A 14,662-nucleotide genomic window follows, 5' to 3' on the forward strand; every position below is an offset into this window, starting at 1 on the left:
GAGCTCGCCTCCCTTCACGGGTTACGCACCGAGGTTTTCTCAGGCTCTCAGCCGAGCCGCACGAGTATCTCCCCATTTCACAAGGCTGCTTACCCTGGCTGATACGAACACCTCTCACTGGAGTCAGCCTTTTGGTTCAAAATCGTCTGGGTTCATATCGCAGATTACTGTCTGCCTTTATGGAGACAGATTAATTCACGGAGTGTCCAAATGCTGTTTGTGCGTGCACTTCCACCCAGCGGGCTTCTTAAATGAGCACTTGCCACGGGTGTGAGATACAAGGGCCCCAGTGTTGGCTTCCTCTTGGTTTTCGAGGGAATCTAAGATGCTGCTTTTGACCTACAAATGCCTCAGAGGGCAGCAACTGCAGCATGTGCACAGCCACAACAGGATCTGTCGGCAACCCTATACAGGTTGCTGTATGGAGCAGTAATTCTCAGACAAGCAGGTCTCTGCCTGCCCCAGGATTTGTAGGTCCCAGATCTCCTGGGTGTTCGTTTCACCTTGTTATTCACTCCCCAAATGAGTGGGAAACTGTGGAACAGACAACCTTTCAGTTTTTAATGATGGCTAATTATTAATGTGTCATTAACCAATTATTTTAAACCACATAAATGTGAACAAATCCCCAGCAATGTGCTCACAGGCCCTTTGAAGATCTTCTTGAACACGGAGAAGGTGTTTTTCAAGTCTACAAAGTAAAACAAACAAACAAATAAATGAATAATTTTCCTCTGTGATAGCAAAGTTTACAAGAAAAGCGGTGTGCATTTGGGCTGTAGCTACCACAATCACACCAGAGAATTACTATAATTTGGGCATCTTAGATAGCACTTGTTGGAATGGAATCTAAATGATCAAATTAATTACATATCATTACATGGAGAAAAGAGTTGCACGAGTAGCAGTGGAAAAAAAAAACATCCAGAAACCTCTTTTGTCTTTGTTTATTATGGTGTGCTGCAAAGGAGGTCTTGCCATTGCCTTGACATTTGCAACAGCACTTCCCAGGTTGTGCTGGAGGTGTTCTCCATAGACTGCTCTGTGGAATACCAGTCTTATTGCAGATGACCAGCAATTTATCTGATCTTGTACCGAGTGATCAGCTGTCCTGTCAGAAAATATGTAAGTCTTTTTCAGCAGCCTCTCACTGGTTAAAGGCAATTACTCTTCTTGTTGAAAAAAAAAGCTACAAACTGTCCTCTCCTGGTGCCTTGAAAGAGCAGGCTCCTCTACTGAGCATTTGAAATTTGAGACAGGGGGGGTGGAAAATTCCATCAGCCTAGATGAAAAGTGGAATTACAGAGTGAGTTTGCTGTGAACCGTATATTCAACACAGTGTATCTTAAACAATTTATGTGTTACATTGTATAGGTAGCTATCTCCTTGCAAATGATGCACTCGAAACACACCACTACAATATGCTTTCTTTAAGGTGAACGGAGAGCTCCTTCGTAATAACAGCTGCCAAATTCCTTTTTCTTCTGAACTTCTTTTATTTCAATCAGGCAAATATCGTTCATTGCACGTCAGGCCAGTTTAACAGTCAGAGCTGGTAATGCTTTGTGTTGAGCGTGCTGTAGTTCTGTAAGCCTCAGACTCGTCTGTAACAATAAATGAAAACAAGACAGAATGGGCATTGTGCAGTTACTGCGTTAAAAGGTGGTAAGAAAAGAGAGGAATGTTTCCGTTAACCACGTTAATAGCTCTTTCTGCATGTGCTCAGTCAGGAACAAAGCAGAAGAGGTGCATTGTATTAATTGCATGCCTAACGCAGGTGTATTAAGCAGCAGACTAGAACAGTCCTTTCACATTTATCCTGCATAAAAATGTTCATTAATTGCCTTTGTGAGGGGCAGATGACAAGCCCAGCTGCTCTCACCTAAGGATCTAAGATGATGCTCAACAGTGAAGGAGAGAAATGTGAGTTGGTTATAGGTTTTTGCAGGTGAGTTTCACTGGATGCAATTGAAGAGAAACAGGACTTAAGCAAGAAGAAATTTCAAGGGATAGTGAGCAGGAAGGTATTGCTTTTAAGGGACAGAAATCAGCAGCTTCCTTGGAAAAATCAGAACAGAGGACAAAGGGAGCCAAAGTTGGCAGCTGTGGAGAACGGAAAAGGGAGAAAGCATCTTCAGAGAGGAGCAGAAGGAAGCTTAGAGAACTGCAGCTGATCCTTTTCCTTCCCTGGGGAGCCTGCTCTGTATCTTTCATCCTACTCTGCCTGGCATTTTCTAGAGCTAGCTCATTTCTGGGGTCTGCCATGCCACAGCTTGATTTTGTTGTCTTCTCCCCTTGATCACAGGGAAGAAGAGGCAATGGGCAGAAATTCTTACGAGAGGCCCCGGGCCCAGCCTGGAGCCCAGGAGGTGCCCTCTGCCCCTCAGGAAGCACTGCTGGGCTGGGCGGGTGCCGGAGCCCTGGCACAGGCTGCCCAGAGAGGGGCTGGGGGCTCCTCCTTGGGGATCTCCAGCAGCCGCCTGGACGTGGGGCTGGGCCCCCTGCTCGGGGTGGCCCTGCTGGAGCAGGGCTGGCACCACAGGGACCCGCAGCTGCCCGACACCACCAGCCACTCGAGGATCCTGTGAAGAAATCCTGTAGCTAGTTTTCTTCAAAAACAGCCAACTTAGTTGGAAACAAAGAGAATTAAAAGATCTTTTATAAACCAGTATAAAGATCAGGGGATATAATCAGAGAACTTCTGTTCCAGGGTGCTTGGGAAGACTAGAGGCCAGATTTGCATTGTGTCTGCTGATGAATGGAGACCAGCAGAGGTCATAGGAGGGGGCTGGAGATCCAGCTGATGGTATGACTTGAACTAAAGCAGGGAAAGAGAATCAACGTGGCATTCTGGACTCAGAGCAAAGTAACTGAAAACCATACAGCTGAGAATTACCACAGCAAAACAGGAGAGTGATTTGTGTACAGCTAAGGTCCACAGCAGAGGCCATGTCAAGGAAAGTATGAAGTCTGGCAGCGGGTCAGGGATAGAGATAAGCAATTTAAGGTCAGTGGTGCAGCTGAAAGAAGACACCAGTGCACTGGAAAGTCAGAATACAAGAAAGGTCTGAGCTTAGTTAGTGAAATAAAGTATCGGAGACACAAAGCAAAGAGATGTCCTAACTCAAGAGCACTGTTTGTTTGTTTTAAACATCCATCAGAGAATACAGTTAACAGCTGGGTGTCGTGCCCGTAAAAGAATTGGTTTTGGCAAAGAAAAGAATAACATACCCCACTGAAGAGTGTATAAGAAGATTATAAATCCCATGCTGGATTCTTATGCTCTTTTATGAAGTGAGAGTTGTGTACAGTTGGTTTTTAATGTGATTTTCATCGTCTTTCCCCAGCATCCTGCCCAGTGCTGTGCAGTGGAAACGGGCAGTACATGAAAGGGAGGTGCTTGTGCCACAGCGGCTGGAAAGGAGCAGAATGTGATGTCCCCACGAACCAGTGCATCGACGTCACCTGCAACAACCACGGCACGTGCATCATGGGGACCTGCATCTGCAACCCAGGATACAAGGGCGAGAGCTGTGAAGAAGGTATTTGCAAGACCCATTCAATTAGCCTCTTGCTTTGATTGTCGTGGTATAATTACATGGATGGAGGCAATTCGGAATGGGACTGGCACTTAAGCAGAACAGTAATAGGCACCTTAGAGATACAATGGATGGATGCAACATAAAAATGATATGTTGTAATAACTTGTCGTTAGCTATCATATTTGTTCAATAATTGGATGAAAAGCCATCAAATGCTTCAGATAGACAAATCTAGTTGAAAGACCAGAACATCTAATCATATGTTCAAATGTTCTTATTAAAGCATCGTTTCCATTTACACATCCAAACGTATAATTACTTTTATAGTGCTTTCTTCTGTGCTGTGCTATGCCAAGTATTTCAGTTGCTTACATATACAAAATGGTGGCATATGAAAGTCCCTGATTCTTGTCAGCTTTAAAAGCTTAGAAGTGCTCAGGACTTGAATTAAATTCTGCTTCAAAATCAGATATTATTTTAATGGCCCTTCCATAGATTCCTTTTTTTTTTCACATTAGCCCCCAAACATTTTTTCATTTACATTTAGATTTGTGACTCAGAAATGCAGTGCCTTTTAGCTCTTATCTTTAATCTTTTTGTGCAGGAAGTCACCTGTCACCATAAACCTTTATCTTCCCTAGTCTGTGACTGCTTCTTATTGCTAAAAGAAAAAGTGGACAGTTTTGTAAGCATACGAATCATTTGGACAGTTACAAAAATACATCAAAAGTGCCTGATTTACAGAATACTGTTCATCACTTTTGAAAATTATTCTCAGAATTCTATGCAGAGAACCTGAAAAATAATGATGGCTAAATTATGCTTCTACAAGTGCAGATATAAGGCCTCTGCACCACGTGCTAGACTTAAGACATCTATTTGATACATGTACCAGATTCACTATGTCTTGAATTAATTTGTGGTTGTCTTCGTGCATATGGGATAAAGATTTATCTGAAATGGCTTTTATTTTATGGACGATGGAAACAGGCTGAACTGACATTTAAATGGCATCTAATCCAGCAATTCTTTTGATGCATCAAATGTATTGGAGTGGGACATCTCTGACGTAACGTGGCTTCAGTGTCTGTAGTGTTGGAGATGAAGAACATACCAGCTCCGTAACTGTAAGCCGTATCTTGAGAAAGCTTTGGCTTAAGAAGGCACAATTCAGTGAAGCCATGGGGCATGTAAAACCCGAAGACGGTGACTACTGAAGTACCTTTAAAGCATCTCTGTAGACCTCATATTTACTAGGTATCTTTACTGAATAAACAGAAATTAAAAGATCCTGATTTTGCCTTCAGCTAGGTGTGTTTAATGTGTGTAAATCAGAGGAAGATTTGCCCTTTTTCTAACAGGAGCCTCTTTTCCCTGGTCACATTTAAAGCAGAAAAGCCAGGCTCCTCTCAGTTGTTTTATGCTCACTGTAGCAGGGGACAGCTTCAATCCCACTAGGTAAAAACTTGAAAAAGAATGAAGAGCAAAGAGAACATGATTTTCCTTATGAGCTGTTTAGGATTTTTACAGCTATGCATTTGTTTTTCATATTCAAGGCATAATTTGTATTGTGTTGTGAATAGGGGAGGTAAGTCAGAAATATGCCATGTGGGAAATCTTCAGGACGTGTATATATTTATGCATTCATATCTTTAAATCTAGTTAAAAAAAAGTTGATTTATACTAGTTTTTAAATTGTTTTTACTTTTCAATTTCTCTTCTAAGAATGACCATCTGGTATTGATTACTTTTTATTATTTCTCAGTTCTTGTAGCTTCACTGCTTACTCAGTGTTTATAATGGGTTTTCATTCCAGTGTTTCTTCTGTCTTTTCTTTTCCCCCGTAGAAGCTCAGCAATGTTTATAAAACATCGGCCACCAATCTTACATGAGTTTTACTTTTCTTCTTCCTTAGTTTATTGGGACATATTTTACAAGGCACGGGCTAAGCCAGTCAGACATTAAAGGGAAGGGAGCAAATTTAAGCAGTGAAAAATGAGAAGTTACTTTTTGGGTACTGAATAAGCCTAATAACTCGTGTGACCAATGAAGCATGAAGCAGATTGGGGAAAAGTGTAGAAGAGGCACTAGCCTTGCTTGCCGCCTGATTTATCTCCCTGGCAAAGGTTCTGCACAAGGCTGAACTATAAATGGGGCATTTTCGAACCAGGAATTAGACCATTTGGGACATTTTCCAAGCAGCAACACAGATATATGTAAAACTGCTTTTTTTTTTTTTCTTTTTCTAAGTATGCTAGATTTTGTCTGCTCTGCCTTCCTGCCCCGCTCCCCATCTCTGCTCCTCTCGGCAGCTTCTCTCCTGAGCAGCTAAATTTGTCAAGCAGAACTCCCTAAAAACATACCATTGTACTCCAAATCCACTAAGCAATTGATTAAGAAGAAAGCAGAAGCCCCTAATCCCGTCCCAAGGCCCTTGCGATGGTGCAGAAAGCCTAAAGAGATACAGCTAGCGAGGCTGAGATTAAAGTAGCCATTGTGTGTGACATTTTCTGAAAGGGCTCATTTCAACATGAAAAATGGCCTTGGGATTATGATAAATGGGGGGTTCTGACATGCACATTCCCCTCCTATAATCGTCTGTGTTCGAGCTGAGATAGCAGATTGTCTGCCTCCTGTGATGGAGCCCCCTGTAAAACTCACCTTTTTCCCAATTGACCTTCAGAGGGGATGATTAATTGCCTGGAGGTAGCCTCTTGTCAGTTAGCCTGTGATCTTTGTTCTCCACGTTCAAACCATCTGCTGAGAACCTACGCGGCTGCTAGTCTGTTCCTCGGTCCTTTTCCTACTTATTACTGCTGAGAAAGAACAGGGCCAGGGCTCCAAGGGTCTCCTGCTAAAATTGGCACCTAGCTCCCAGCTCACTAACAGTGAAGGAGATTTATAGACTCATCCTTTTCAGCCTCTTACAATTTTCAAGGATTGTTCCAGCTACGAGCAGGGCTCCAGGAATCAAAGAAAACTGAAAACGCTCTCACATGCCTTGGGATAGTAATTGCTGAGCCATTACTTGTCAGAGCGAGAAGGTTTTGAGGATCCAGGGAATTATCAGAGCAGCTGTTGTGTTTCTTTTTAAGGTTTCTGGATCTTAAACAGGTCATTGGGATTCTTATTAGCTCTTGCAGGGAAAAAAAACGAACCGCAAACCCGCTGTGTGTGTGTGTGGTGGCCGTGTTCTGCTCTTCTGTATTAGGGCGAGGAGCTGGACAGCTTTCCCCTGGCTGCTGAGCCAGACTGACACTTGTCACTGATCCCCAGGGCACTGCCACACACCGTTTCGAGAGAGGGGAAGAATTTCTCTAGGCTGTCCTATATCCTTTTGTATATAAATAGCTGATCAGCTCCTCCAGTTCTTTTTTAGGAGGGTGTCTGGTGCGTTGCATGTTTTGCTATTGCTGGGTGAAATTCTGCCGTGGGTAGAGGAGCTGATGGGTGCCTACAAAACCCACAGCTCAGGAATCACACAGCAGGGCATTTGGCCCTTCGGTGCACGTTACTGTGCCACGAACCCAACTGGATGGTCTCCAACGTTGGTTTAAAAGTGCCTCCTCTTTAAAAGCAGAAGCCCTTTAAAAGAGAATTCACCAATCAAAAATAAAAACCACAATAATACCAATATCCAATAAATCATAATTTGGTTTTAATCCTTACTTCAAAAAAAAAAGTATCCGTTTAACACAAAATTCATGCGTCTGTGAAACCTGCATAGATTTCAGCACGTTCTTCAATTTAAGCATGTGTTTTGCTGAATCAGGACGTAAACTTCTGCTGAGTCTTTATGCAGAATTTCTCTCTCAGAAAACTAGAGCTCAGCTTTGATTTCATTAGTAAAGGTAATTTCGGTTATTCTAATAGAATAAATGGAGATGCAGTATGTGTACAAGACGATATTATTCTTATCCTAATCTTAATTAATATTAGCCTGTTCTTACAGGAAAGGTCATTTATTACTGTAGGCTTGACTAAAAGAACTAATTTCATCATGTATTTTTTTCTCTGTTTTTCATGTGTTTTAGGTCTCACTCCATTTTGGGGACAGTATCTTCTTGAAGCATCTGTTTTGTGCACATCAGGGCTTTGCATTATGGCTGGAGCCTTGAGATACTGTATAAATGAGCCTGTGTAGATGGCAATCCAATAGCTTTTTTTTTTTCTTTTCCTGAAATTCTTATTTATTTCCTGTTTCTCCTTCCTCTTCCTTCTTGCCCGTAGTGGATTGCATGGATCCTACCTGCTCGGGACGAGGCGTGTGTGTGCGCGGAGAATGCCACTGTTCGGTTGGCTGGGGAGGGACAAACTGTGAGACCCCACGAGCCACTTGTCTGGACCAATGCTCTGGCCATGGGACCTTCCTCCCCGACACTGGACTCTGCAGCTGCGATCCCAACTGGACCGGACACGATTGCTCAATCGGTAACGTCAGCGGTGACTTCTTGTTGTTTTTTGGTTTACTTAAACTTTGTAAAATATTCAGACTTCGATCTGCAAAACTAGCGCTACAAATGTGTTCCAGTAAAGCACATGTAGGGCATGACTGGAAGCAGAAATGCCATAGCTCACCTACATAAATAATTCTGCTTCTATAGCCAAGCATAGAGCAATATAATAAATAACCCCATTAAAGCCACCTAGGCTTGCTATTGTTCATTATATAGCTATGAGTGTAATTGATGGTCTACATATAACTGCTTGTTCTGGTGTTAGTTCTTGATGAATCCCAGTAGCCACCGAAGGGTCTGTTTTGATTTTTAGGAGAAGGTTAAATATTCTTTAGGTTGCTGTAAACAAGAAAAAGAGGTGACAGTTATTCAAGTCTCATTTCCCTTCAGAGTTTAAATGCTGTGATTTTCTAGGCTCAGCTAGAGGAAGATGAGTGTCACAAAAGAAAACTGTCCCATATCAAGTGAAAAATAAGTTAACTGAGTAGAATCATTGAATACTACAAGCACCTACCAAGAAGACAGATTCTTATGGGCAATTTTGTGTAAAGTCTAGAACTTTAATCTTCCTTCATTCCTCAGCTAAATGGACATCTCACTCGAAATCTGTATCAGGTATCTGAAATGGAGGCTAAAGAAAAACTGTTCAGGAGCCTTTTCTTCCAAGTGCAGTTAGCTTTTAGATGCCACACTGAGAAATGCTATAATACATTAAATAGTCAGAGCCTATGGGACATTAGTCTTTTGGCTTTTGTTCTGTATACCGTGCTCACAAATAAGAGACCACAGCAAAAACAGCTTCTTTACCTTAAATAGCTGGGATGGAACTAGGCCAAAAATCCAGGGCAGTTCTGTATAGGCAATGAAATGGAATGAATTTTCAGCAAAGTGACAAAAAAAGACTATTATGAAACTGGATGCAGTAGAAAAAATGTGCAAACAACATTTTCACTGAGGAATTACTATAACGTATAAGAAAAAACAGGTTAACTGCTTACAAGTATTTTACATCACTTACAAGTGAGTAACGTGCAAGGATGGGGCAAACTGAATAAGCTCTTATAAAGGGTAGGAAAAGAAATGGCTTTGTACAATAATCATTCAGGTTAGATGCTAGGAAGCTTGTCATATGGTAAAATTAACTGGGCTGAAGAACACAGCAAAAGAGGAGGCCTCCTTGCCTGGGGCTAACACTAGGCTGATCAAAACTTTGCCAGATGTAGAGAGGGAAGCTATCACACGTTGATAGGAGGATAAATTTGGTGTCAGACTTTTTCTTTTCCCCACATTAACGTCTTCAATTCCGTACTTAGTGAGTTCATTTATAAGACCATGGAAAAGGGGAAGGTGGTAGTGTATTTCTAGTGATTTTGTAGCATGGTTCGTAACTGAGTCATTATTCTGAGTTTATGTGGAGGTTTGGGGATTGCAGGGATGGATTTAGAAAACTGTTCATTTCTACACGCAAACAGAATTCGCTTTCCCTTTGTTAACCTGCAGGGTCGTGTACAGATGATTTATAAGCTTTCCTTTTACTGCTTTTATAAATCCATCTAGTGCAAACTTTCTTTGGCAGTGTGAGGTTATTTGAGACAAACTTGAGCATCATGCCAAGACCTTTTTCCTCACCAAGCTGCTTGTAACATTCAGGTTATTGTGCCTCACAGCTAAAATCACAGCTAAGGTGATTTGTAAACTTCCATTTCTAACCCGGACCTTTCCGCTGAATTGATGACTTGATTTGAAAGACAGATTTACTCACAGGATGTGTGGTACTCTTCTTGCATGATTAAAATAGAGTGAGCAAGTGTGTTAGTACACATAGCAACACTCTGCCCAGTGGGGGCAGTAGGGGGTTCTCTAGAAAGACTAAAGGCGCCAGATTTTTATTGTCCTCTAAAATAAGAACAAATAGAACAGAGAAATTATTAAGTGGAATACGTAAGTACTTGTATAAATCATCATCAGCTCAGCAAAGCAGTTAGGGCTATGTTAAGTGCCAGTGAAGAAGTAATGATGTGCCTGTTTTGTTTTATTGTTTTTTTTAGCCTTCTGTGCGTACCCACTGCCAGTATAGCCATAGTACCACAGATTTTTCACTCTGGAAATGTTTCTCTTAAACATGCTTCACTCTTTCATACAAGGGACAGTTTCTCTGGGTCCCTTTCCCCTCAGTAAGCAGCTCTTTTTTGGTAGATCACCTACTATAAAGTGAGTCTTTTAACGAAAGGTAGAGAGATGAGTCCAATGATGACATTTACGCAGAAGAAAAAAGGGTATTTTGAGTTCTCCCTGGAGAGAATGAAATCTCTTCCCTGTTGCATCCTAGTACTGCCATAAAAGCAAATACAAAAAGGTCCCAGTTCATCTAAAAAGTCCAAGGCAATGCTTAGCACAAGAAGTATAATTAAGGAGCCACTCATCCTAACCCCTTTTCTCCAGAGTCTACCATTACAGATCCTCTATATCCCCGGCTTTTGCCATGCTATCTCCCTTCACCTCCTAATGAGCCCTAGCAAAGGACTTCATTCCCCAAGCATGGCAGCTAATGAAGCCATTATAAGGCAGCTCTCTTAACCTCTTATTGTCTGAGTGTAGCAGGAAGAAGGAAATGGCCTGTGCTGTAGCATGAAACACAACTTAATAGGTGATATTAAGAGTGAGTCTCACTCTTGACCGATTTCAACTGGACCAAATGCTTCTGGCTAATCAAGAGGCAACAAAACACATATCATAAGATGTATTTGCTGAGTGCAGTGAAATGAACAGGTGAGTCAGGTTCTCTGCATTTGGGGAATGCGGAGTGTCCCAAAGGGATCACACAGATGCATCCATACGGTCTCAGGCCCTTCAGAATAGTGTTATGTTTGGATCCAAAATCATTCATAAAGGAGTTATCTGATGTCCTTCACTTTCCTCAAATTTAAAGCAATGATTTTCACTGTCCTTTCTTTGACAGTTGTCGTCTTGGCATGCACAATACCCACTAGAATCATCTGAAAATTGATAATACAAAGTATATTACATCTCAATGTAATAAGGATACAGATTTTTTTCTGGGCAGTTGACAATGGTTGTACATTGACCTGCATACAGATAAAGATTCCTTCTCAGTCACTCGTTTGTAGTGACTCACTTCATGCACAGTTGACATCCAGTACGATACTTGAAATCTTTAAAACTAGACTGGAGAAGAGCAGTAATAGGAATATTACTTGGTCCTGAGTTGTCAGGGTAGACACAAAATCGTAGGCTGGACATTTAATGATGAGAGTTAGCAACTGGAACTAGGATTACTGGGACTCCTATAGAAGTTGTGAGTTATGATGTTTTACTTCACATTTTGAAAAGGCTAAGAGAGCATGCCTGGCCAGAGATTGAGACTGAGCTTGTGTGGTCATATCTCATGAAATCTAGAAGTTTGATCCTATCCATAGCTTCTCTCACCACTTGGGCTGGTAGCAGTGTTTTCTGAGGATACACCATTTGAGTTAATGATGGCCCTTTATTCCCTCTGCAACATGGAGGAAATAATACTTCCCAGTGATTTGTTGGCAGACTTTGTTAGGTCTACACTCACGAAGATTTTAGGCATTTATGATTCATCTTAAGCAAATACAGATTTTCTAGCTTTGATGCAGTGTTGCATAGAGCCTCTTCTCAGCTCCTGAAACATCCCCATGTCTAGAGCAGTCTACTGGAAAGACACCATAAGGCCCTGAAGTTTTGCTGTGATATATACAGCAGGTGTCTTCCCACTCAGAGAAAGCATTGGACCTGCTCTCACATTTCTTGGGAGAGCATCCCAAGTACCAGGTCAGTGCAAATGCTACAGGCAGTGCTCATCTCAAAGTGATGAATGAACAGGCTGGTCCAATCCAAAGGGATGCCAAAGTTTAGGACAGGGATTTCATGACCTAAGTATTAGTGTCACCTGGGTATCTTTCTATAGCACAGAGTGCCTATAGTTTGGGATAAGAACAGAGTTTCCAACCATCCATCTCCTCAGCATTTCCTAATGGTATGTCCACCGTGCAGTAATCTACAGGTCAGAGCTACAGGGTCTCAGCCCCAGCTTCCAGATCCTCTGAATTTGTTTCCAAGATCTATGGCACTCGGTTAAGATTTATAAATTTCACCCCTGGTGATAGCTGCCAAAATGTTAGGCATTTATCCTGGCCACACTTACTGTCATTGGTAATGTTATAAATGTCTTTGGTGGCCAGAAAAAAATGTTTCTGGACGAAGCCAAGTCTCATGCCATCCCCTCCTGCCTTTAGATTTCCCATGACATTGCCAATTTAGCGGGACAGTTGCCCTAGAGAAGAGAAACATCTGCAGAGGGCTGTTCAGATTGTAGTTAAGTGGAAATCCTTGAAAGAGAGCTTAATTGAGTCCTCATCGATTCAGCTGCCTCCGTATTTGGGTAATTCGTGTTACTTTGCAGCCGTCTGGGTTTCAGCTTTTGAGAGATCCTCAGTTCTGCCTAATAACTGTAGAAGTCTCAGCAGGCGTTATGATCAGATTCTTCTGGAGAGAGACATTTACAAAACTGTGAGATACAGCATAAACAAAATAGGAAATCACCTCTTTGACTATGTGATCAGTTAAAACAGAGTAGGGGGGGGCTCGAACTGCAATGCAATCATCACAGTTTTTGCAGATATGCCTAGATAAAGCTGGCCTCCTTGCACCGTGGGGAAATAGTGTGGGTGTCCATAGGGTAAGCAAAAGACCAGGTATTTATCCACCAGCTGAAAAGCAGTCCTAGGTGGCTTTATTGCTTTTGATAGACTGGAAAGTTGGATTAAGAATAAAGCCAGCATGGCACGCGTACCCATGATTTCTCATTGCCGGGAAAACATATAAGTTATTGCACAGCACATTAAAGTCAACAGACAAGCTGCTGTTGGTTTGCAGGAGTATAGATTAATTAATGTCCATTCACCACCAATGATTAGATTTAGGATTCTCTATCAGCTAATGGTAACGGCTGATTTTCTTAGTACCAGTTGGATTGTGTAAATTAACACTGGAGAAATTCTTTCAGAGAGCACCCAACAGAGTTCCCCACCACAAAGTTGTGCAGTTCATTGAAATAGGCATATTTTCTGTATTCGAATTAGTAGATAAGACCAAAAGGAACGAACTTTTAAAGGGGAAAGCAACAGCAAATGCATCTTTATTTTCCGATGTCTTTTTCATCTGGAATTGTGGAGATTATCACACGTGCACACAGAAACACAGCTCTCATATATCTTATCAGACAATGTCATATCCCATTGGTCAAACAGCACCAGGGTTAACACAACATGTGTGAAAAAAACAAAATGATTTCCTTGGGCTTATTGGTGTCAACCTTACAAAACAAAGTCTCATGTTAAATTCATGTCATGCCCAAGGCCACCAAGATAAAAGTCCATCCCCAGAAAATGTTCACATAATTCCTCCTTTAGACCATCATTTTCTTCATAGAGGGATAAGAATGTCTCTGTAAAAGATGGGTGTTGCATCAGCTGTTGCATAATACAGGCTGGTACCTCACTACAGGCTAGGGCAGTTCCCCTTTTAATGCCTAGGAAGTAAGTGCTTTGTCTTTTTCTTCTATTTAAAACACACAGGGAAGAACAAAAGAACTAAATCACAGGGTACAACATGTGAAATTGATAAGCATCTGTATATTTTTGATCCTGATGGCTTAAGAAATAGATATAGGGAGCAGCCTGTATTCCACTGTGAATAATCTTCCTTCAGCTTGGAGCTTGTTCTCACCACTCCTACAGTGTAGCGAGAACAATCTGGAGCAACCGAAATTTTGGGAGCACATGGGCTTCAGAGGTAGATTTCACAAGATACCATCACAGTCAGACCTGGTTCAATACTGAAATTGCAAACCTGCTCCCCAAAGCCTTACTTGGTCCCTTAGCAGTCATTGAAGTCCAGGAAATGTTTTGTACCAGCAGAGATTTCATCCTCAGCTTTGCAGAACCGTAACATGCTGATTTGTGAACTTGTGATCTTCCCCATTTTATTTGTGCGCGGAGAAGTTTTCTCTCCGAGGGAATAAAGTATGTGCAGCCCGGAGCTGTTACACAAGGCTATCAGAGTCTCTGCTGAGCAGATAGCTGCTTTGTGAATTGTGTAGGAATAAGGGAATCCAGAGAATCAAAAGTGTTAACAAGAAACTTATCATTGCATAACATAAAGTGTTTGATGGCGTCTGGGTTGTGAGCACAGATTTCAGCCTACCCATTCCCAAGATCAACTCGCCCTTTAAAGTCTTCTAGGCTTTTTATTAAAGATGCAATAAAAGACTAAAACCAGCCAAAACATATGAAATAAAAGTATTCAGGAAGGCTTTCATTTGAATACCCTTTTACTCCCTTTCCCTTTGGTTATTGAAAATGTGTAGAGACCCCTGTGTGGTGGAAAAAAAAATAAAAAGTGGCAGTAGTTGAGACATGCTGTAGTTATTTTTGCTGGGAGTCCAATTCTTCGAAAGTCCAAATATCCTTCTGGTAAGAAGATTAAAAGAACACAGTAAAGAGGGGGGAAAGTTCCCAATAAGACAGAAAGTTCAACTTACATTTCAAATATGAATTCCTATTTGCAACCTGATCATAGAGAAATAGGCTTAGCGCATTCCTCTGGCCAACCAGAGAT

General features: G+C 41.7%; 1 protein-coding gene across 7 annotated transcripts in view; it reads left to right on the forward strand.

The window, feature by feature from the left end:
• The window catches only part of TENM4 (teneurin transmembrane protein 4), a 1,681,110-nt gene that overhangs the window by 1,528,938 nt on the left and 137,510 nt on the right, over window positions 1-14,662 (forward strand). For all 7 annotated transcript variants that reach the window (XM_080576311.1, XM_080576312.1, XM_080576313.1 and 4 more), the window contains 2 exons: window positions 3,348-3,542; window positions 7,773-7,973. In XM_080576311.1, the coding sequence (XP_080432437.1) occupies window positions 3,348-3,542; window positions 7,773-7,973 (396 nt within the window). The remainder of the gene's footprint in view (window positions 1-3,347; window positions 3,543-7,772; window positions 7,974-14,662) is intronic.

Source organism: Anser brachyrhynchus (assembly GCF_964034855.1).
Source record: "Anser brachyrhynchus genome assembly, chromosome: 1".
NCBI lineage: Eukaryota > Metazoa > Chordata > Aves > Anseriformes > Anatidae > Anser > Anser brachyrhynchus.